This window comes from Aotus nancymaae, unplaced genomic scaffold (assembly GCF_030222135.1).
Source record: "Aotus nancymaae isolate 86718 unplaced genomic scaffold, 86718_ANA_hifiasm-v0.15.2.pri h1tg000010l, whole genome shotgun sequence".
NCBI lineage: Eukaryota > Metazoa > Chordata > Mammalia > Primates > Aotidae > Aotus > Aotus nancymaae.
In genome coordinates, this window is record NW_026988421.1 from 6,625,188 (window position 1) to 6,648,737 (window position 23,550).

The window sequence follows — 23,550 nt, forward strand, 5'->3', positions numbered from 1 at the left end:
GCGGACAATGACCCTTCTCGTTCCGCCAGAGGAGGCGACCGAGGGGCCTGAGCTCAGGGACAGGCGGGCGGGCCCAGGAGGGGCGAGAGCTGATCGAACCCGTGGGAGGGGCAAAAGTCCGTGATGCTCGGCCGGGCAGGCGCGGCGGAGGACGGGGCCCACGGGATTGGTACCCTGCCCTCCGCCCCAGCCAATGAGCGGCGAGGATGTCTTGGGGGCGGGGCGGAATCAGCCTTTAAGCCGCCGTGACCCGCCGCGTCGCCGCTGCGCTTCGTAGACATCGTGTGCTCCGGATCGTTCTCAGGTGCCGTCAGGTACCGCGCGGGCGCCGCAGTCCTGGGGCCGTGGCTGGGGCCTGGGCCGGGGTACCCTGACGGCGGCCTGGGAGGCGGGCGGGCGCGGGGTGGCCGCGGTCCGGGTTCCGGGGAGCCAGCCGAGGGGGCGCACTGGGCTCTGGCCGGGGAACGAGCTCCGTCTCCGCGGCCCGTTTACTCCGCGGACCGCTCGGATCCGGGCGACCTGGAGTCGCCGGCTGGCGCGCAGCCTCGGCGGGCAGGGGTGTGGCGCCCCGGCAGCCTGCAGGCCGGAGTCCTGGATCCCGCCCAGAGCGGCCGTTGGGCGGGCCGTGGGGCGGGAGGCAGGGAGAGGCTGAGGATGTGGCAGCTCCGCCTGCCAGACCGGGCGGATCGGCAGCCCCCTGCGCTTGCGGCCTGTGCAGGCGGCCCCACCCGGCCTGGAGCCCCCAAGACCCCGAAGCGCCCCGGGGTTCTGGGAGGAGGTCTTTGGGTACCCTCGGTTCGTGGGGTCTGTGTGGAGGCTGCGTTCTGGGGAGCGGGGAGCTGCGCAGTAAACTAGTGGCCCTGGTCACGCAGCGGGGTCACTGATGGAGCCTTGGAGGGCTCGGTCCTCCCGGCCCGCCCCTGCGCCCTGCAGCTCGGCCTGCCCGTCGCTCCCCTCCTCCAGCCTATGATTTTTTTTCTCCAGCCTCTGTCGAAATAAATAAAATTACAGAAGTAGAACCTTTCCTATAGTAATGTGCAGGTTAATTATATGGTGTGGGGGGATGGGGACCAACAGGACTTTCCGAAGGAAAACCTCCAGTTGAGGTTTTTTTTTTTTTTTTTTTTTTTTTTTCCAAACCCTGCTGATCATCAGTAAATGGGCCTTCGAGGAGGGTGGGACGGGAGGGGTCATTGTTCGCCCTTTGATGGCGAGAGGACTGGGGGGCCAGAAGTCTTCTGGGCACTCACCCTGTGACTCACCGTCTCCTTCTTTGTCACTCTGCATCTTACCTTCTTGGTGTTCAGTTTTACCTCTTAGATAAATTATGGTGATAAATTAAGGGGGAAAAGAGATTCACTTTGGAATGAAGTGGCTTTACCTTAAGAGATAACTAATGTTCAGTTGTTAAATTCTAAATTTCTCCTTCTGGGATTGCAAGGGTTTCTGTAGCTAAGCTAGTTCTTTCAGTTAAACCCGGAACTGCTCTTTAGATTGTAATCCGAAACTCTTACCTATGTGAAATAACAATAGATTCCTTTCATTAGAATATCCTGGTTCTGTCTTTAGGTGAATTGTTTCATAAAAACAAGAGCTACCTATAATCCCAGCACTTTGGGAGGCCGAGGCGGGTGGATCACGAGGTCAAGAGATCGAGACCATCCTGGTCAACATGGTGAAACCCCGTCTCTACTAAAAATACAAAAATTAGCTGGGCATGGTGGCGCACGCCTGTAGTCCCAGCTACTAGGGAGGATGAGGCAGGAGAATTGCTTGAACCCAGGAGGCGGAGGTTGCGGTGAGCCAAGATCGAGCCATTGCACTCCAGCCTGGGTAACAAGAGCGAAACTCTTTCACACACACATACACACACAAAACCCCCCCCCAAAAAACCCTCGTTAAATTAAAAAGCTTACTTTTGGTCAGGCACGGAGGCTCACACCTGTAATCCCAGCACTTTGGGTGGCCGAGGTGGGCGGATCACCTGAGGTCAGGAGTTTGAGACCAGCTTGGTCAACATGGTGAAACCCTGTCTTTACTAAAAATACAAAAATTAGCCAGACGTCGTGGTGTGGGCCTGTAATCCCAGCTACTCGGGAGACTGAGGCAGGAAAATCGCTTGAACCTGGGAGGTGGAGGTTGCCCTGAGTTGAGATCGGGCACGTCCCTTGGGCGACAGACTCCGTTTAAAAAAAGAAGCTTATAGTTTTGGGTTTAAAAGTTTTCATGGTGTTTAAGAATAGTTTTGCATCTCCCACCAAAGAAAAACCCAGTATAACTTTAAATAGTAAACATTTTTTTTTTTGGCAGTCATCTTTGACTAATAAATAGTAAACATTTTTTAAAAGACATTTTTTCCCTCAAAGTGGCTGTCTTAATATGTATTGTTCCCATAGCTTGCCTTTATTACAGTTATTTGTGTGCATATTTTACGTCCTTTAGTGAGTTTTTGAGGACCAGTCAAATCTGAAACATTTACAAACAGCGATGAATGGACTGCATTTGGATGTGTGTGGAGGATGCGCTGTAGTTGACCCTAGTCCTTTTTAGGTAGTAAAACTAGCTGTTTGCCAGTAATGCACTTGACTTGGATTTAAGCCAGAATACTGATTATGCAAAAGAGACTTCTGTTGGTAGGCCTGTATTTGTGAATAGTTACCTCAGGAAAAGTAAATATTTGTCCAAATAGCAAGAACAAATTTACTCCTCAAGTTGAATATTTCAAATGGCTTTTGAATGACTTTATACTATTCTTTTAGAATAAGAAAATAATTTTTAGGAGTGCAGGCTAAATTAACTTCAACATTAAGCCTTTTGTGGAAATCCTACTGTTAAAGTAAGTATGTTCTATGTAGATGGATGGGCTAGATGGAGGGAGGGAGTAATAGTAGCCTGGAGGACTCTGTTAATTATGTGGATAAAACCTTCAGTGTTAGAATGCTTGCTTGCCAATAGCAATTTGTTCTCATTTCCAGGACCTGAGTATGGGCCTCAGGTCAATGCCTGATAGCAGCCTGGAACACATTATTTTGACCTTTGAAGGCCATTAGATTAAATGAAGTGAACTTTTGATGAAGAGATGAGTTATTCCAGATGAGGTCAGAGAGTGACCACCCCCTTTTAGAGTTAGACTCAACTTAGTTAGGGACAGGTGATCCCATAGTCTTGATCACTTGCTGTCTTGACTCTCAGGAGTCCTCAGTAAGACTGACCTCATTTATTTAACAAAGGCCCACAGAATGCCTGAACCTGGGCTAGGTTCTAGGAATGCAAAGTGAATTTTACTGTTTTTTTTAAGGAGTGTATAGACTTGTAGGCTTTAAAAACAAGTGACCTGAAGTGTTGGGACCTGTTAGAAGCCTGCAAAGTTCCTGGGAGTCTTTAAGAGGGACTTAAATAGTAAATAGTATAGGGGAGGGTGAAAAAAAGCTACTGTGGATGGTAATTATGCTTAGAAAAAATAACCAAACCTTAATGGTTATCTTGCAATTGTAAAATTGCAGGTAATTTTTTTGTCTGTATTTTCTAATTTTTTTATCAACTGAAAAATGGTGTGTGTATGTTTTTAAACAGTTTAAAAAGGAAATCATGGCACTGTTGATTTTTATAATTTAGAAACTGGCTAGTTTTAAGGACAAAAGGGAACTGAGTGGCCATTTTGTGCTGGATTTGGCACAGTAACATTAACCCATTTAATCCTCAGTAACACTTCAACCTCATTTTACAAATGGGGAAATTGAAGCTCAGAAAGATTGACGAAACACCCGAAGTTACCCTTAAGAACTACAAACAGAATTTAAAATCCAGGTCTCCAAACTCCGGATTTTCCACTTGATTCTCCTAATTTTGAAACCTTTTTGGAAGAGGATATTATTGATGTTGGCTGTTTTTAAGTCCATCTTAATTCTGCTCTAAGATTTCTCATACAGTGCCAAGAACAGTAACTTGAACACAGAAGGTTCTTTGATAGAAACGTGTTTACAGGATTTTGATACATCACGGTGCATTCAGTTTCTGACCTTTCCCAGTTGAATCAAATATCCAGACTTTGTCTTAAAAACCTTAAGAATAAGGCCAGGCGCAATGGCTCACACCTGTAATCCCAGCACTTTGGGAGGCTGAGGCGGGCAGATGATCTAAGGTCAGGAGTTCAAGATCAGCCTGACCAACATGGAGAAACTCCCATCTCTAAAAAAAAAAATAATAATAACCTTAAGAATTGCTGACCCAGTGGTGTGCGCCTGTAGTCCCAGCTCCTCCTGAGGCTGAAACAGAAGGATCCCTTGAGCCCAGGCGTTTGAGGCCAACCTGGGCAACATAGCTGAGACTCCCATCTGTGAGTGAAAAGACACAAAAACCTGAAGAATGAGTATTGGTAATGTTTTGAATGTTACTATTTATTTTGTCACCAGTTATTCTGTAATAAAACTGCCTAAACTTGACAGGTAAATGATTTTTTCATCCCATTTCTATTGGAAATCAGCTGAGCAGATAACTTTTTTTTTTTTTTTTTTTTTGAGACAGAGTCTTGCTCTGTCATCCAGGCTGGAGTGCAATGGTGTGATTTTGGTTCACTGCAACCTGCGCCTCCCAGGTTCAAGCAATTCTCCTGCCTCAGCCACCCGCATAGCTGGGATTACAGGCGACTGCCACTATGCCTGGCTAATTTTTGTATTTTGTATTTTTATTTTATTTTTTCCCTACAGCGCCCCCCAATTTTTGTATTTTTAGTAGAGATGGGGTTTCACCATGTTGGCCAGGATGGTCTCCATCTCTTGATCTCATGATCCACCCTCCTTGGCCTCCCAAAGTGCTGGGATTGCAGGTGTGAGTCACTGTGCCTGGCCTAGATAACTTTTGTATAAAATGATAATGTTGAATTTAGATAATCTCAGATTTTCTTTTTTTTTTTTTGAGATACAGTCTCACTTTGTTACCCAGGCTGGAGTGCCAGTGCAGATTGTGACTCACTGCAGGCTAGAACTCAGGGGCTCAAGAGATCGTTCCACCTTAGTCTCCTGAGTACCTGGTGCTACAGGTATGCGCTGCCACACCTGGCTAATTTTCATATCTTTTGTAGAACTGGGGTTTCCCTGTGTTGCCCAGATTGATCTTTAACTTCTGAGCTCAAGTGATCTGCCTTGGCCTCCCAAAGCGCTGATATTAATAGACCACCTTGCCTGACCCTGGAAAGTTGTTATAGTTTAGAGCACCACTAAGTATTGCCTGAGTGTTTTAGTGCTGATTTGATAGGCAAAAATTAATGTTCTAATTTTTTTTTTTCTTGAGACGGAGTTTCGCTCTTGTTACCCAGGCTGGAGTGCAATGGCGTGATCTCGGCTCACCGCAACCTCTGCCTCCTGGGTTCAAGCAATTCGATTCTCCTGCCTCAGCCTTCCAAGTAGCTGGGACTACAGGCACACGCCACCATGCCCAGCTAATTTTTGTATTTTTAGTAGAGACGGGGTTTCACCATGTTGACCAGGATGGTCTCGGATTTCTTGAACCTCGTGATCCACCCGCCTCGGCCTCCCAAAGTGCTGGGATTATAGGCGTGAGCCATCGCGCCCAGCCCTAATTTTTTAGTTGATCAAACAATACTGAATAAAGCATAAAGAGCCCAAGAAAGAAATCATAAATAAATATTTTAGACTTAGTAGTATTTTGGGGGAAGTTCTGTATAGTGCAATTAGGTATTTTTGCTAGCAGCTAACCTCCAGTTTGATGATTCTTACCCATCCCTTTGTGATACAGTCTGATGAAAGTTATGGACCTTCTTTTTGGAAAAATACATGTCTGCATATAATTCTGCATTTTATTTCAGGAGATTTTGGACTCTCTGAAGACTGTCCCTGGATCTTGGGTTAAAAATCTATATTCTAGTCTGAACTGTGGTAAGAAAAAATAGTTGGTGAGTCTTTGGCAAACCAAGTGCTGGATTTTGTTTAGTAATTGCAAATTCCTGAACATGCTGTATTTACTGGGTAGTGCCAAGTTTAAAGGGAAGTAAGCCAAACTCTGAGTATTATGTTTTGCTAATTTGGCAGCTTAAATCAAGAGTGCTGTGAGATTATACATGGTTTGCCTTGTCATTGGAAGACTTCTGTTGAAACATGAATTAACTAGTCTTTTAGAAAGTAAATATAGATAGAATAAGTATGCCTAGTTTTTGGCATCTTTCTCCTAATCAGGAATTTTAAGTTTTTTTTCCTTCCGGAGGTGATGCCTATGCACACACTCTAATTTCCTTTTAATTATTAATTTCTTTCATAGCTTAGTTTTTACTTCTTGGCTTATCAGGATGCTTAATGGTAAATTGGGTACAAAGAGGGGTGCGAAGCCTTGTGGAGGGGCTGGTTTTAGGGTTGAGGGTGACTGAGGGGAGTAGCCATGACTCTGACTTATGTGACGGGGTGGCAGGGTAAACACCAGTGTGCTCACTGATGTTTAGACTTTAACGTTCACATAAGTGATGGATTGTAGTTTGATGCTCTCTAGTTCCCAGTTACCTTTTGCTAACAATAGCTTTTATGCCACAATTTTTGGGGGGATAAGTTTTGTAGAAACAACCCTCCTAGCAGAATAGATTGTTTTGTTTGGGAATCCTATCTATCTATCTATGTATGTATGTGTTTGGTCTATTCAACTTACTGTGAGCACTCTTTAAAGCTATTATAAATTTACATTTTTTCCTAGTCTTTTTGCCTTTCACCTTTGTTTATGATCAATTTGACCTACAGAAGTTTTAGATATGTGTGGCTAAATAAAAGATTTTAGGCTGGGCACAGTGGCTCACACCTTTAAATCCAAAATTTTTGGAGGCTGTGGTGGGTGGATTGCTTGAGCCCAGGAGTTCGAGACCAGCCTGGGAAACAGGGCAAGACCGCCATCTCTACAGAAAATACAAAATTAGCTGGGTGTGGTGGTGTGTGGCTGTAGTCCCAGCTACTGGAGAGGCTGAGGTAGGAGGATCACTTGAGCCAGGGAAGTTGAAGCTGCAGTGAACTGTGATCACTTCGCTACACTCCAGCCTGGGTGACAGAGCTAGACCCTTGTCCCCCCTTACAAAACAAAAAGATTGTACTTTTTGTAGTTTAGATCTTAGGTGTTAAGCTCTTCCCATCCCCTAGAAGTAAACTTTTTCCTCTCCACACCTGTTGTTTTTGTTTCAGGATGGTCCCTTTTATCTTGGTAGAAACCAGATTCTTCCTTAGTTGCTTTACCCTCTATAGACAAGGACAAAATAGTTGCCAGTCCCTCCATCTCCTGCCCCATGAATAGTCTCTGGCAGCCTTTTCTGATTTGTTCTCCCTGCCTCTGGTCTCTGCCCTACAGTTGTAGCTGTCTCATAGCATCATGCCTGATGGTATTGGACTGTGGTAGGTGCTTAACAAATACTTAGTGTTCAGCAGTAGTCAGTCAACACAAAGTGCAGCAGCTCTGGAAAGAGTCTCACTCTCACTATTTGGTTGATCGATTGACTGATTGACAGTCTATCACTCTGTTGCCTAGGCTGGGCTCAAACTCTTGGAGTCAAGTGATTCTCTCATCTTGAGCAGCTGGGGGGGCTATAGGCACAATCCACCACACCTGTCTCAAGAGTCTCACTGTTTCTTTTTCTTTTATAGAGACTAGGTCTTACTATATTGCCCAGACTGGTCTTGAACTCCTTGGCTCAAGCGATCCTCCTGTCTTGGCCTCCCAAGGTGCTAGAATTACAGATGTGAGCCACCACGCCTGGCCATTTTTTTTAATAGAGATGGGGTTTCTCCATGTTGGTCAGGCTGGTCTTGAACTTCCAACCTCGGATGATCTGCCCACCTTGGCCTCCCAAAGTGCTGGAATTACAGCCATGAGCCACCATGCCCGGCCCCATTTTTTTTTTCCTTGAGACTGGGCCTCAGTCTGTCTTCCAGGTTGGCACAATCTCAGCTCACTGCACCCTCAATTTCTCAGGCTCAAGCAGTCCTTCCACTTCAGTCTCTTCAGTAGCTGGGACTACAGGTGCACACCACTACATCCAGCTAATTTTTAAATTTTTTGTAGTGATGGAGTCTTGCTGTGTTGCTCAGATTGGTCTCAAACTCCTGGGTTCAAGTGATCCCCTGGCCTCAGCCCCCGAAGTGCTAAGATGACAGGCATAAGCCAAGGATTCTCACTCTTAATGCGTTCTCTTTTCTTTGGACAGATCTGTAGTTTTTCTACTTGAAGGACACAATGTTTTCCAAACTAGCACATTTGCAGAGATTTGCTGTACTTAGTCGTGGAGTTCATTCTTCAGTGGCTTCTGCTGCATCTGTTGCAACTAAAAGAACAGTCCAAGGCCCTCCAAGTTCTGATGACATTTTTGAAAGGGAATCTAAGTATGGTGCGCACAATTACCATCCTTTACCTGTAGCCCTGGAGAGAGGAAAAGGTATGTTTCAAATTACTCTGTCTCCTCCCTTTTCTTAAAACTTTTTATAAAAAAAAAATTGCCTGCATATTTTTTCAATATACATTTTTCTAGATGTATTTAATGTATATATTGCAGACACAGTGAATTCATTCTTGAGTGTCTAGTGCTGCTGTGTTAGGTGCTATGGAGGCTTCAAAGAGGAACGATTTAGTCTTTGTCATGTGGATCTTACCAAGAGGGAATGCAAGAGAAATAAGAAAGTACTGTCATTTTTTTCTTTTAACTTTTATTTTGGCATAATTTTAGACTTAAAAGTTGTAACAAGTAGTACTAACATTTTTCTGTTACTTTTCTCCCAGATTTTCCAAGTGCTAACTTTTTACTGCTTTGCTCTTAGTATGTTCCCTCCCTTCTCTCCTCTCTCCTCCAAAGTCCACATATTGTACATTTGTTTTCTGAACTGTTTTGAGAGGAAGTTGTAGACATCCCGTCTTTTTTTTTTTTTTGAGATGGAGTGTTGCTTTGTTGCCCAGGCATGAGAATCACTTGAACCCAGGAGGGAGACCTCCTGGGTTCACTGCAACCTCTGCCTCCTGAGTTCAAGTGATGCTCATGCCTCAGCCTTCAAATAGTTGGGATTACAGGTGCATGCCACCACATCTGGCTGATTTTTGTATTTTTAGTAGAGATCGGGTTTCACCACGTTGACTAGGCTGGTCTCAAACTCCTGACCTCAGGTGATTCACTCGCCTCGGTCTCCCAGAGTGCTGTGATTATAGGCGTGAGCCACCGGGCCCAGCCGTACATAACACCTCCCCCCACAACTTTTTTTGAGGAGTTTCGCTAGTCGCCCAGGCTGGAGTGCAATGGCGTGATCTCAGCTCACTGCAACCTCCGCCTCTTGGGTTCAAGTGATTCTCCTGCTCCAGCTCCCGTGTAGCTGGGACTACAAGCCCATGCCACCACGTCCCGCTAGTTTTTGTATTTTTAGTAGGATGGGGTTTCACCATGTTGGCCAGGCTGGTCTTGAACTTCTGAGCTCAAGTGATCCACCCACCTCAGCCTCCCAAAGTGCTGGGATTGCAGGTGTGAGCCACTGTGCCTGGCCACAGGGCGTCTCTTTATCCATAAATACTTAGTGTGTCTTTTCTAAACACCATGACTTTTTGAGATAGGGTCTCACTCTGTTGTCCAGGCTGGAGTGCAGTCCTGGGTTCAGGTGATTTTCCCACCTCAGCTTCCCAAGTAGCTGGGACAACAGGTGTGCCTCACCGTGCCTGGTTTATTTTTTGTAGAGATTAGATTTTGCCATGTTGCCCAGGGTGATCTTGAACTCCTGGTCTCAAGTGATCCTACTGCCTCGGCCTCCCACAGTGCTGGGATTGCAGGTGTGAGCCACCATGCCCAGCTGACTTTCTCTTTTATAACCATAGAGTAATTATAACAATGAAGAACTTAACACTGGTACAGCACCATTATTTAGTCTAGAGACCTAATCCAGATTTCATTCGTTCTCTTTTATAACAAAAGAAAAAACCTCTGATGAGTTGCATTCAGTTGTCATGTTTAGTCTTCTTGAACCAGAACAGTTCCTCAGTCCTTCTTGGTTGTTGTGGTCTTCTCTCCCTTTGTATTGAGTATCTCGTGGGGACAGCGTGTGAAACTCTGTAAATACCCAGTTACTCATGAACTTTTACTCACAATTTTAACATCTACTCTTGATTCCTGCCTGAATAAATGATTACTGTGACAGTTGCCAAATGGTGATTTAATCTACAATTTGGAATAAATAACAGCCTTAATCAAATAAAAAAAATTTATTACTTAGCTTTGTACCAGAAAATGACAATGTCAGAGTATCACACATTTTTGTCATTTGCCTGTATTTTATTTGGCACTAGTATTACAGACATACCTTCTTTTGAACTAATAAAAATCTGTTTTGTATTACATGACATGGCAACATCATTTTACATTCCCACGAGCAATGTGTGAGAGTGCCAATTTCCTCAGATACTTGTCAACACTTGTTTTTTAATTATAACCATCCCAGGGAATGTGAGATGTTGTCTCATTGTGGTTTTAACTTGCATTTTCCTAATGATGTGGTGTTGTTGAACATCTTTTCATATCTTAGCCCTTTGTATATCTTCTTTGGAGAAATAGCTATTCAAGTCTTTGCCCATTTTTAAATTGGGTTGTTTGTCCTTTTGAAATTGAGTTGTAAGAGTTCTAGATATTAGATCCTTATCAGATACGTGATTTGCAAAATTTTTTTTCCATTCTAAGGGTTATTATAGTCTACTTCTCATGATTTTTGTCTGTTATGTGTAACTTCTGCTTTTTTGTTTTAAAATTTTATTTATTTTATTTACAGGCAGGATCTTACTCTGGTGCTCAGGCTGGAGTGCAGTGGCACAATCTCAACCCACTTCATCCTCCATTTCCCAGGCTCAAGCAATCCTCCCATCTCAGCCTCCTCAGTAACTGGGACCATAGGCTCACACCACCATGCCTGGCATTTTTCTGTAGAGTCAAGGGTTTTGCCGTGTTGCCCAGGCTGATCTGGAACTCCTGGGCTCAAGCAATCCCTGCCTTGGTCTCTCAAGGTGTTAGGATTACAGGTGTGAGCCACCCCTCCTGGCCAAATTTCCGCTTTTAAATTTTAATTTTGGGTCCTAAATCTTAGAATTAGGTAAAGGTGGCCAAGTGTGGTGGCTCACGCCTGTAATCTGAGCACTTTGGTAGGCTGAGTTGGGTGGATCACGAGGGCAGGAGTTCAAGACCAGCCTGACCACCATGGTGAAACCCTGTCTCTACTAAAAATACAAAAATTAGCCAGGCATGGTGGTGTGTGCCTGTAATCCCTGATACTCAGGAGGCTGAGGCAGGAGAATTGCTTGAACCCAGGAGGTGGAGGTTGCAGTGAGCCAAGATCATGCCACTGCACTTCAGCCTAGGCTACAGAGTGAGACTCCATCTCAAAAAAAAAAAAAAAAAAAAAAAAGTATTAGGTAAAGCATTTACTCCAGAGTTTATAACCTTTTTGTGTTATTTTTGTTAAATGTGTATTTTGAGGCCAGGCAGATAAAATACAATTCTTAGTAATTTCTTATAAACCAAAGTTTATTATGCCTGAGCTAAAACAAGCTTTAACTACAAATATATATTAAATAGAGGTCCACATATAAGCGTTCAGAGGGCTTGCTAGCAGTCTTAATTTTTGGACATTATGCCACGTAGTAATTATCTAAAATTATTTTCCTTTTTTGTGTATTTTAGGCATTTACTTATGGGATGTAGAAGGCAGAAAATATTTTGACTTCCTGAGTTCTTACAGTGCTGTCAACCAAGGGCATTGTCACCCCAAGATTGTGAATGCTCTGAAGAGTCAAGCAGACAAATTGACTTTAACATCTAGAGCTTTCTATAATAACGTACTTGGTGAATATGAGGAGTATATTACTAAACTTTTCAACTACCACAAAGTTCTTCCTATGAATACAGGTAAAGCATTTCCTTTTTTTGTTCAATACCCTCAAAAATAATTGTATTTTCTGGTAGTTTAAAATTTTTTGATAGTTTAAAATTTAAAAAAAGTTTAAAATTTCAAAAAATCTGGATGTTTTTCTCTCCTGATAGGAGTGGAGGCTGGAGAGACTGCCTGTAAACTGACTCGTAGGTGGGGCTATACTGTGAAGGGCATTCCGAAATACAAAGCAAAGGTTGTTTTTGCAGGTACGTAAAATTAAATATTCTATGATTGAAACATACAATATAATTTACTGTGGCCAGGCATGGTGGCTCATGCCTGTAAACCTAGCACTTTTGGGAGGCCAAGGCAGGAGGATCCCTTGAACCCAGGAGTTTAAGACTAGCCTGGGAAACATAGGGAGACCCTGTCTCTATTTAAAAAAAAAAAAAAAAAATATATATATATATATATATATATATTTTTTTTTTTTATTTACATATGTATATAAAATTTACTGTTTTAAGTTACTGATGAAATACTTGTAATATATTTTGCCCAGTACATGATAGATATTTGCTGAATGTTTTATAAAAATTAATGAGGGATTTCCTCTTCTTGGGATTATTTCTTCATGTATGGAGTTTTCTTTCTGAACTCCCCATTCCTCTAATTTGCCCGTCAGATTTTTTTCATAGCAGTTATCCAGTTAATTAGATAGTCTCACTGGTGGAGGGTTTTTGGTGGGTGTTGGGGTTGGGTGAAGTTAGTATGGGGCCACGTTCTACGTAGACTGTGGTTTGAATCTTGATATTGGAAGTACTGTTGTGCCATGTTCCTCTTAGAAGCTGTTGGAAAGAGGAGGCTTGGAGTTGCCCTTGTTAGGCTTCTGGGACTGGATGAAAGGAATAACTTGAATTCTGGTTAGGGAGACTAGCAATTAATTGAGAGGATGTAGTTTGTTGAATTCTTTATATTATGTTCAAGTGAGAGATTCTGACTTGTTTTTTAAGTTTTTTTTTTTAAAGTATGTATAGATTTGTCACTATAATGGTCAAAGTTATTCTTGTGATAGTTGAAATCATTAAATATTCTGCCTTGTGAACACATGCAGTTAAATTATAAACCCCATAACATAATAGAATCCAGAGTTCAACTGAAGGCCAGAGGTAATTGGTATTTGAGGTGACAGATTTGTATTTCCAAAGAAGAAATCTTTGCAAAACTCTAACTTGCCATTTAAAAATCTTGTGCTTTCATTCTAAGTCAATATAACTGTCTCTTGCAAACAAAAATGGTGTTTCTGGTGATTTTCATTCTTATAGACTGTGTCCAGTCTCTTTCTTAATAGCAAAGGGTGCAAAGATGTTTTCACCTGAGTATTGAAACAAACTGGTGAGTCAGTGGGGTGGAGAGACAGAGGAAGACTGTCCCTTACTGTAAGTCTCTTATGCCTGCAGGGTAAGGGTGAGTTTCCTGAGGCTAGGCAGGGGAGAGCAAATAGGCTTATGGTCCTATCAGTGCATTTCTTAAACAAGCCTAGTCAAAATCAATGTGCTATTGTTCGTGGACAAGTGAAAGATGAGATTACTTGTAGGTTAGAGATGCTTGTGAAAGAGGCTTTGCAAGAATAGTATTTAGAAATTCGATGAAGCCAAAATAGATAATCTAGTACTGATTAATTGAGTTGTTGCTGGCAGAGGTGGTGAGAAGATAAAAACATTCATGTCATGCACTCCCAACCTCTCTGTTACTCTACATGATTTCTTCTTGAATTTAACCCTATCTGAAATTATTCAGCTCACTTGCTTTACTGGTTTATGTTAGGTGTTTCTTTCTTGCTAGAAAGGAAGCTCCCTGAGGACAGGGATCTTGCCAGTTGTGATCATGATCTGTTCCCCAACATTTTTTTTTTTTTGAGATGGAGTTTTGCTTTTGTCACCCAGTCTGCGTGCGGTCTGGAGTGCAAAGGTGAGCTCTTGGCTCACTGCAACCTCTGCCTCCTGGGTTCAAGTGATTCTCCTGCCTCAGCCTCATGAGTAGCTGGGATTACAGGCACCCACCACCATGACTAGCTGATTTTTATATTTTTAGTAGAGACAGCGTTTCATCATGTTGGCCAGGGTGGTCTTGATCTCCTGCCCTCAGGCGATCTGCCTGTCTCAAAGTGCTGGGATTACAGGAGTGAGCCTCTGTGCCTGGCCCCCAACATCTTTATTATTATTATTATTATTTTTAGTTTTTCAGACAGAGTTTTGCTGTTGTTTAAGCTGGAGTGCAGTGGTGCAATCTCGGCTCACAGCAACCTCCACCTCCCGGGTTCAAGCAATTCTCCTGTCTCAGCCTCCCAAGTAGCTGGGACTACAGATGTGTGCCACCATGCCCGGCTAATTTTCGTATTTTTAGTAGAGATGGGGTTTCATCATGTTGGCCAGGCTGGTCTCAAACTCCTGACCCCAGGTGATCTGCCTGCCTCGGCCTCCCAGAGTGCAGGGATTACAGGCATGAGCCACCGTGCTTGGCCTATTTCCCACCATCTAAAACAATGCCTGACATAGTAGATCCTCAGTCACCTTTATTAAGGATAAAAAATGTCCCAGAAGAAAGGCAGACATCTGTCATTTAGCATCATGAAGGATTATAATATCAAGGAAGGCAAAATGGAAATGTGTTTGGATCACTTGAGGATCTTTTCTCCAAATGAAATTGGAAATGCATTCTGTTGTTAGCCTGCAGCATTGGAGTTTTGAAAGGAAAACTGCTAATTGTCTATGAAGGATACTTTCTTTCTCATATCACCATCATACATGCACCTTCTCTAGAAAACATGCATTGAAGACCTCAATTAGGGCTTGGTATTGGGTTGGGAATTATTGAAAGAAAAGTAAGTTTTCTGTCTTCAGGGGCTGTATATTCCAGTCAAGAGGCTCAGTAGAGAGAAATGCCTAAAATAGGAATGACAAGGCTAGACCTAGTAGTCTTCTGTCATAGGAGCCATGGTGTTTAATTGATTTTTTATTATTTTTTTGAGATGGAGTCTTGCTCTGTTGCCAAGCTGGAGTGCAGTGGTGCAGTCTTGGCTCACTGCAACCTCCGATGCCCGGGTTCAAGCAAATCCCCTGCCTCAGCCTCCTGAGTAGCTGGAACTACAGGCACTTGCCACCACGCCCTGGCTGATTTTTTTTTTTGTGTGTGTGTGTTTTAGTAGAGACAGGATTTCACCATGTTGGCCAGGATGGTCTTGATCACCTGACCTCATGATCCACCTACCTTGGCCTCCCAGAGTGCTGGGATTACAGGTGTGAGCCACTGTGCCTGGCATGGAGCCATGGTATTTAATATCTGACTTTGTTTTAAGAATTGAAAGCCCACTAGAGGTGCATTAAAGCAAGTCCTTAATTTATTTTTTGAGTCAAACTTCTTGTGGTGTTTTGCGGGGATAGTGCTTATTGAATTTTGAGTTTCTTTGAAATAATCACTATTTGTTTCCTCTTTCTAGCTGGAAACTTTTGGGGTAGGACATTGTCTGCTATCTCCAGTTCCACAGACCCGACCAGTTACGATGGTTTTGGACCGTTCATGCCAGGATTTGACATCATTCCCTATAATGACCTGCCTGCACTGGAGGTATTTTCTAGTGTCATGCTGCTTAGCTCACTGTGAATAGCAATTAAAGCTGTTGAATATATGAATGAAAAATACATCATATGACAGTAATGCAAATTTATCTCACTTAAGTTAGGCCACGATTTCAGACTTGTTCTTAGTAACAATCAATTAGTTTCTAACACAGAGAAAGCTGATTTCCATGATATACGCCGTACAGCCAGCCAGCTGCTTTAGATGTGTCCTTCAGAACGATTAATGTGGGTATACCTGCTTAATTGCTAGGTAAAATTTCTGATTTTAGCTAGCTTCTTAAATTTTGAAGTCAAAGACTTTTTAAGAAAGCCTTAAGTTGGCTTTAAAAGGCTATTTACTTTAGATTTAATTTAATTAATTTTTTTTTGAGACAGAGCCTTACTCTATCGCCCAGGCTGGAGTACAGTGGCACAATCTCGTCTCACTGCAAACTCCGCCTCCTGGGTTCAAGTGATCCTCCTGCCTCAGCCCCCCAAGTAGCTGAGACCCACAGGCACACACCACCACACCCAACTAACTTTTCTATTTTCTGTAGAGAATGGTTTTGCCATGTTGGCCAGGCTGGTCTCGAACACTTGACCTCAAGTCATCCGCCCACTTCAGCCTCCCAAAGTGCTGGGGTTACAGGCATGAGCTGCTGTGCCCAGCCAGATTTAATTTCTAATACATGTATTAGAAATTATGTATTAGAAAACAGGCTGGGCATGGTGATGCATGCCTGTAATCCCAGTGCTTTGGGAGGCCAGGGCTGGAGGAGCACTTGAGTTCAGGAGTTCAAGACTGGCCTAGGCAACATAGGGAGAGCCTGTGTCTACAAAAAAATTTAAAAATCAAGGCCGGTGCAGTGGCTCATGCCTGTAATCCCAGCACTTTGGGAGGCCGAGGCGGACGGATTGCTTGAAGTCAGCAGTTCAAGACCAGCCTGGCCAACATGGTGAAACCCTGTCTCTACTAAAAATTCAAAAAAAATTAGCTGGGTGTGGTGGTGTGCGCCTGTAATCCCAGCTACTCAGGAGGCTAAGGCAGAAGAATTCCTAGAACCCACGAGGTGGAGGCTGCAGTGAGCCAAGAGTGTGCTACTGCACTCCAGCCTGGGCAACAGAGCGAAACTCCATCTCCAAAAAAACAAAATAAATAAAAATTTGGCTGGGCATGGTATACACCTACTTGAGAGGCTGAGGCAGGAGGATCACCTTGAGCCCAGGAATTCGAGACTTGAGTGAGCCACGTTTGTGCCGCTATACTCCAGCCTGGGCAACGGAGTGAGGAAAAGAAGAAAATAGGCTAGTGTCACTTAAAGCTGAAATATCTGGAGCTTCTGATGATTGGATGGTGGTGAATTTGAAGTCTTCCACTTCAAATTCTTCTGACGTCAGAATTTATGTTAGTGCAAAACTTGATTTGCATACTTAATAGGAAAATATGTGCGATGTATGATTTCACATTTCCAAGTATGGTAGAAAGAACGTTACTAAAACTTATTCCTGTTTCTTTTGTAGCGTGCTCTTCAGGATCCAAATGTGGCTGCGTTCATGGTAGAGCCAATTCAGGGTGAAGCAGGCGTTGTTGTTCCGGATCCTGGTTACCTGTTGGGAGTGCGAGAGCTCTGCACCAGGCACCAGGTTGTCCACTTAGCTGTTTGTGATCCTCCCCAACTTCTCTCTCTGAATCCTGCTGGTAGGATAAATGCAAAGGTTAAATTACCGTCCACTAGAGGGCGATGGCATTCTAAGAGCTGAAGTACTTTCTAGTGCTTAGAAATCTACACAGAAGCTGACTTTCCTGTCTCTGGCCGTGTCCTGGGCCCTGTGCAGAGCTGCAGACCTGGCCTTAACAGCGTTTCCCTCCTCGCCACTCTAAGAGCCTTTTGCTCTGAGCCCCTCCCAGGCCCTTTGTTGTATTCTTCTCTCCTCCTTTCCCCCAGGGCTAAAATTAATGTATTTTGTTTACCATTTGAGAGTTCCTGACACATCTTAAATGTTTGTGGAATAAACAAGTGAATTAATTTGTTCCCAGAGGGTAGTTATGTCCAGAAAAGCTGTACAAAATCCTCACCTTTGCATCAGCACTTTGGGCCTCTAGGGAGATAGCGGCCTGACAGGAAATAGTTGGTGAGTCTTCAAGATTCTCATAGGATACTCTTGAAATTATGTGTGTGTTAAAACATTTTTACAAATCCGAGGGCACGTCAGAGTTACACATTAATTGTCAGGGAGGGCAGTGAAATAAAGATGGGTATTTTCCCTTTGGAAACAAAAATGATCACTAATGCTTTTACGTTTTTTTCCCCAATAGGTTCTGTTTATTGCTGATGAAATACAGACAGGATTGGCCAGAACTGGTAGATGGCTGGCTGTTGATCATGAAAATGTCAGACCTGATATAGTCCTCCTTGGAAAGGCCCTTTCTGGGGGCTTATATCCCGTAAGTTTCATGTCCCCCCTTTCCATTTCCTGTTTATATAAAATACACCGCCAAAGTGTTTTTACATCAACTGATTGTGACAGTTATGCCTTTCAGATGGTTTGATTTTTACCAAGTGTGCTGTAGGTCACCTGGAATATATGTAATAAAAACATTTAAGGGACCAGTGTGTGCCCCACTTAGAAGAATTGAGTGTGCCTTGGAATTTGCTATGACATTGGATTTGGGTGGAAACAGTTTACCCTCAAGACTCCTGTAGACTCCTGTTCTTTTTTCCAGTGTTCAGAAACATGGCATATTACTGATTGTTTAAAACCGTGACTGATGAACATAGAGAGTGAAAAAATTAATGTTGGTTGTAGTTCATGTCTTGGGTTTACCATTCAGAGCCAGTAATTGTTACTGGGTCCAACATCTCCAAAGTATAGATGTTTTTGCTGAATAGACAAAACTTTTGCAAAAAAGAATGCTCAACTTTGTTTTCTAAGCATTTAAACAAAGCATTTTATCTTGATGTTGGAAGGAATTGTGAAATTATATCATTGCAGAAATAGCTTTTCTCTTTTAGTTGCAAAATTATATTTTTGTTCTATTGAAGTCTGCCTAATGTATTTGTAATGTTTTAGGGTATTATTTAGGTTGTCACTGGTAGTTAGGCTGGCAGATGTAAACTCTTGTTGAAGTCATTAAGTGTTAGCTTCTTGGCTGGGTGTGGTGGCTCATGCCTGTAACTCCAACAGTTTGGGAGGCCAAGGCGGGTGGATTGCCTGAGGTCAGGAGTTTGAGACCTGGCCAACATGGGGAAACCACAGCTCTACTAAAACTACACATACACAAAAAATAGCCAAGCATAGTGGTGGGCGCCTGCAATCCCAGCTGCTTGGGAGGCTGAGGCAAGAGAATTGCTTGAGCTAGGGAGGTGGAGGTTGCAGTGAGCAGAGATCCTGCCACTGCACTCCAGCCTGGGCGATAGAGTGAGGCTCTGGGAAAAAGAATGCTTAGTAGAATGCTTAGTGCTGAGAAATGACATGATGAATTCACTGTCTTTCAGGTGTCTGCGGTACTGTGTGATGATGATATAATGCTGACCATTAAGCCAGGGGAGCATGGGTCCACATACGGTGGCAATCCACTAGGCTGCCGAGTGGCCATTGCAGCCCTTGAGGTAAAGCTGATACAGCCCTACAGTGACTATTCTTTAAAGTAATGTAGAGGTAATTTTTAATTTGGCCCACTGGTATAATAAGAAATTCAATAAGAATGCCAAATACTAGAAAACACGAAGTATAGAGGAAAATTTTTAGGAAGAAGACATTTTCAAAAAGTAATTTAAACTTGGCCTAGTAGACTGGATTTCCTCTGTGGGCTTCTGGAGTTCACAGTCTCCTGGGTGCTTTGGGCTCTTAGGCCCTGGCTGGCCCTCACAGAACTCTCACCTGTGACCCACCTACCAGGCCCAACTTTTTGCTTATTTTAGCAAGCAAGGCTTTTTTAAAAAAGTGTAGATTTATAAAGTTTTCAAACTGATTTTTTAAGTGCCTGCTGAAGGCCTAAAATTATGATGTAATCTCTGAGGATGGATCTTTGTGAGCGGGAAGAAACTATTGCAGTTTAGGAATTTAGTCCATTGATGCATTCAACTAATGACGGTATGTGAGTTGCATTAAATAAACTTTAATCCTGTTTTTGCCATGAAAGATTGGCAGTAGATTCATGACTAAAGCAAGGCTCTGAGCTATTGTCTGTTTAATTAGAAATTAAACTAATATAGGCTTTGAAAAATTGCAATGAAAATTAAGTTCCTCTCGTCTTTCATCTAGTCATGTTCTTCCTGTGCTTACAGGCCCTGTTGTCCTCCAAAGAACAACAAAAAAGGGAAGTCTTAACGTTTGTATAATTTTTCCTTTAACGTAGGTTTTAGAAGAAGAGAACCTTGCTGAAAATGCAGAAAAAATGGGCATTATCTTGAGAAATGAACTCATGAAGCTGCCTTCTGATGTTGTGACTGCTGTGAGAGGAAAAGGATTATTGAACGCTATTGTTATTAAAGAAACCAAAGGTATGGAGATAAAACGTTTACTCAAGTTTTTTTTTAGGAAGACACTTGGTATTTTATTTTACTTTTTTTTGAGACAGAGCCTTGCTTTCTCACCCAGGCTGGAGTGCAGTGGCATGATCTGGGCTCACCGCAACCTCCGCCTCCTGGATTCAAGCAATTCTCCTGCCTCAGCCTCCTGAGTAGCTGGGATTACAGGCGCCTGCCACCATGCCCAGCTAATTTTTGTAGTTTTACTAGAGACAGGGGGTTTCATCATGTTAGTCAGGCTGGTCTTGAACTCCTGACCTTGTGATCTGCCTGCCTCGGCCTCCCCAAGTACTGGGATTACAGGTGTGAGCCACTGCACGTGGCCACACGTGGTATTTTAATTGGTTGTTGGGATGTTCTGTTTGAAACTGTTGACTGACATACTGACCAAGCCTTTTAGACAGATTATTTATAATTATATTAAGAGTATAAAAATTATAGCTCTTTTCTAAATGAAGGCAAATTTAACCAATTTGATTCTTGCTGTTCCTTTAAGAGACTTGTTTTTCTGTCTTAAGTAGTCATGCAATATTTAGAGAGTTCAAGATTTTTTGTTGGTGAGTCTGAACAGAACGCTATCCTTGAAAGTGTCCTCTTTGCTATTCTTCCCTCCCTCACTTTGATGCTTTATGTCAATAGAGGTTAGAGGAGCAGCAGTAATACTGATATAAATGACAGTGATGATGTCGCTAATAAAAATAAAGCTGGCTGTCCCTTAGTTGGGTGTTTGATGTTTTAGTACATCGTTTGTAACCCTTAAGTGTTCCTTGTTGGATTTTCTTGTGATAACTCTTCCTTTTAAAGTGATGATTCCAGCCTCCCAACTTTGGCTGCACTTAAAAATCAGCTGGGGAGCTTTTTAAAAAAATGAGTCAAAGCCTGGCCTTACCCCAGGGAGTCTGATTTGATGCATCTGCGGTGAGGCACAGGCGTTAGCAATAGCTTTTAAGGTGATTCTGATGTGCAGTCAGATTGAGAATCACGACTATAAAATGTTGAACTCAGGAAGTGAATCCCATTTTTAGGAATATGTAGTGTTCACTGGGTTTTGAGCATTGCCTTTTTTTTTTTTTTTTTGAGACAGAGTTTCACTCTTGTTGCCCAGGCTGGAGTGCAATGGTGTGATTTCGGTTGACCGCAACCTCCGCCTCCTGGGTTCAAGTGATTCTGCTGCCTCAGCCTCCTGAATAGCTGGGATTACAGGCACGCGCCACCATGCCTGGCTAATTTTGCATTTTTAGCGCAGATGGGGTTTCTCCATGTTGTTCAGACTGGTTTCAAACTCCCAACCTCAGGTGATCCACCCACCTCAGCCTCCCAGAGTGATGAGATTACAGGGTTGAGCCACTACGTCCAGCCAGAATATTGTCCATTTTATGTTAGTTAATCATCTGGATCATACCCAAGTTCTTTTACATTAGTTCCTCATGCGATTATTAATACAGCAGCCTTAACACATTTTTTTTTTGGCTTGCTCTTTTTCATTTATGAAAAACCATGATATGTCTAATCGTATCATTCAAACCTAGTTGTGTTTATGAAAAACCATGATATGTCTAATCTGATGATATCATTCAAACCTAGTTGTGTGCTTGCTGAAAAGTGAAGAGTAACTTCATTTTTAGGGATAATAAAGCAAGCTTGCAGCTCCAAGCTTCCCTTTTTTGAGCAAGTTCTGGAATATTGTTTTGCCAGGCTGCACTTCGCCCATACATGTGGCAAGGGACATTTAAATGTTAATCTTTGAGCATGTATGTTTTACTGTTTTTCTTTAGATTGTGATGCTTGGAAGGTGTGTCTGCGACTTCAAGATAATGGACTTCTGGCCAAGCCGACCCATGGTGACATCATCAGGTTTGCGCCTCCACTGGTGATCAAGGAGGATGAGATCCTAGAGTCCATTGAGATTATTAACAAGACCATCTTGTCTTTCTGAGGATAGCCAGCTGTTTTCAGTGGTCACTGGGAGCCAGCTGCAGACAGGTGGTCCTGTGAAAGCTTTGTTCTCAATGCGGGCACATTTCACTCCCATGAGTCTTCAAAAACTTTCTTTTTGAATACATGTTTTTTTCAGTTGATACGTAATAGAACAATGTTTATGAACCTGCCGTTTGCTTTGTAATGTAACTAAGAGAATGTATTGGCATCTATATTCAGTGACACTGTGTTGATATGCGTGTGTACTTTCTAAGGGGAAACACATCTATATACAGACAGCCTTTAAATCAAGTCCTTCAGTATAATTTATACATGTTTTTAAATTTCCTTGCTGGTATAAGTGTTTCGTATTTGAAAAAGTTGTCTCTGGGGTATTACATAAACGACTTCACCTTATAAAGTGAAATCATTGTTATAAAATCTTAGGAAGGATTAGTGGCTAAGCATGTATAAAATACTGACGTTAAGTAACCTTCATATTAGCCAGCACCAGGGTTGTGTTCTATGGATGTCATTATTTTCAATTAAGAATTAGTGTTTAACATTCCTAAATTGTTTTGGTGCTTGATTATCATTTGTAAAAATGTTTATTTTAAACATTTCTTTGAATTTAAAATAAAGCTTATATTTCAGATGTCTGTTTTGTGATGAGTATTGACCTTAGAAGGAAAAAGCTGAGGCAAAATTAGTATAGAATGTTCTGGTGGGCCAAGGTTGAGGACTGCAGCTTGGGATGCACTTCCAGGTTGCCTTGGGGAGTGCTCCAGAGAACATTTTTTAAAGAGAAAAGGACGGCTCAGCTGCTCCTATAACCTCTACTGACACAAGGCGAAGGGGTGTTACAAATATTGTTTGTCAGGCATTCTCATTGGTTTACAGAAGTAACCTTGGTTAGTGATGGGTTATATGCTGTTGAACTATAAGGTGTATGGCATTTTATAGCTACTTGGCTTCAAGAGGTAATTATTTAGCTCAGGAGGGAGTGACCTGACTATGGTTTCATTCTATAATGCCTCTCTGGGCCTGATTATTATTTTTTATTTTTTGAGCTGGAGTCTCACTCTGTTGCCCAAGCTGGAGGGCAGTGGTGCGATCTCAGCTCACTGCAACCTCTGCCTCCTGGGCTCATGTGATTCTCCTATCTCAGCCTCCCGAATAGCTGGGATTACAGGCATACCCCACCATGCCTGGCTAATTCTAGTGTTTTTAGTAAAGACAGGGTTTCATTAAGTTGATCAGGCTGTTCTTGAACTCCTGACCTCAAGTGATCCCCTCTGACTCAGCCTCCCAAAGTGCTGGGATTACAGATGTAAGCCACTGTGCCTGGCTGGGGCCTGATAATTTAAAGGGACTCATGTTCTTCAGATAAAAGGTTTCTTTATTCCCCATGTCAGTATGCTATTATTGCGGTATCATCAGTCACATTTTTAAGCTTTTTGAGACTCTCCCTTCTTTATTCCATGTGTTTTCTTTTTCTTTTTTTGAGATGGAGTTTCACTCTCGCCCAGGGTGGAATGGAGTGCAGTGGCTCAATCTTGGCTCACTGTAACCTCCACCTCTTGGGTTCAAGTGATTCTCCTGCCTCAGCCT

At 42.7% G+C, this 23,550-nt stretch overlaps 1 protein-coding gene across 5 annotated transcripts; it reads left to right on the forward strand.

Annotated features, from left to right (window-relative positions):
* Nucleotides 1-219: 219 nt before the first annotated feature.
* On the forward strand, nt 220-22,594 carry OAT (ornithine aminotransferase). 5 transcript variants are annotated; one of them, XM_012453401.3, is made up of 11 exons: nt 220-314; nt 5,825-5,911; nt 8,189-8,416; nt 11,681-11,905; nt 12,041-12,136; nt 15,370-15,497; nt 17,012-17,134; nt 17,808-17,936; nt 18,988-19,101; nt 19,851-19,995; nt 21,798-22,594. In XM_012453401.3, exons 3-11 carry the CDS (start codon nt 8,218-8,220, stop codon nt 21,956-21,958), a joined length of 1,320 nt encoding a protein of 439 aa, XP_012308824.2. In that variant the 5' UTR covers nt 220-314; nt 5,825-5,911; nt 8,189-8,217; the 3' UTR covers nt 21,959-22,594. The 5 variants fall into 5 exon arrangements, with proteins under 5 accessions (XP_012308824.2, XP_012308826.2, XP_012308827.2 ...); XM_012453403.2 differs by having other exon boundaries at nt 5,825-5,894; XM_012453402.3 differs by having other exon boundaries at nt 286-304.
* The last annotated feature ends 956 nt before the right edge of the window (nt 22,595-23,550 follow it).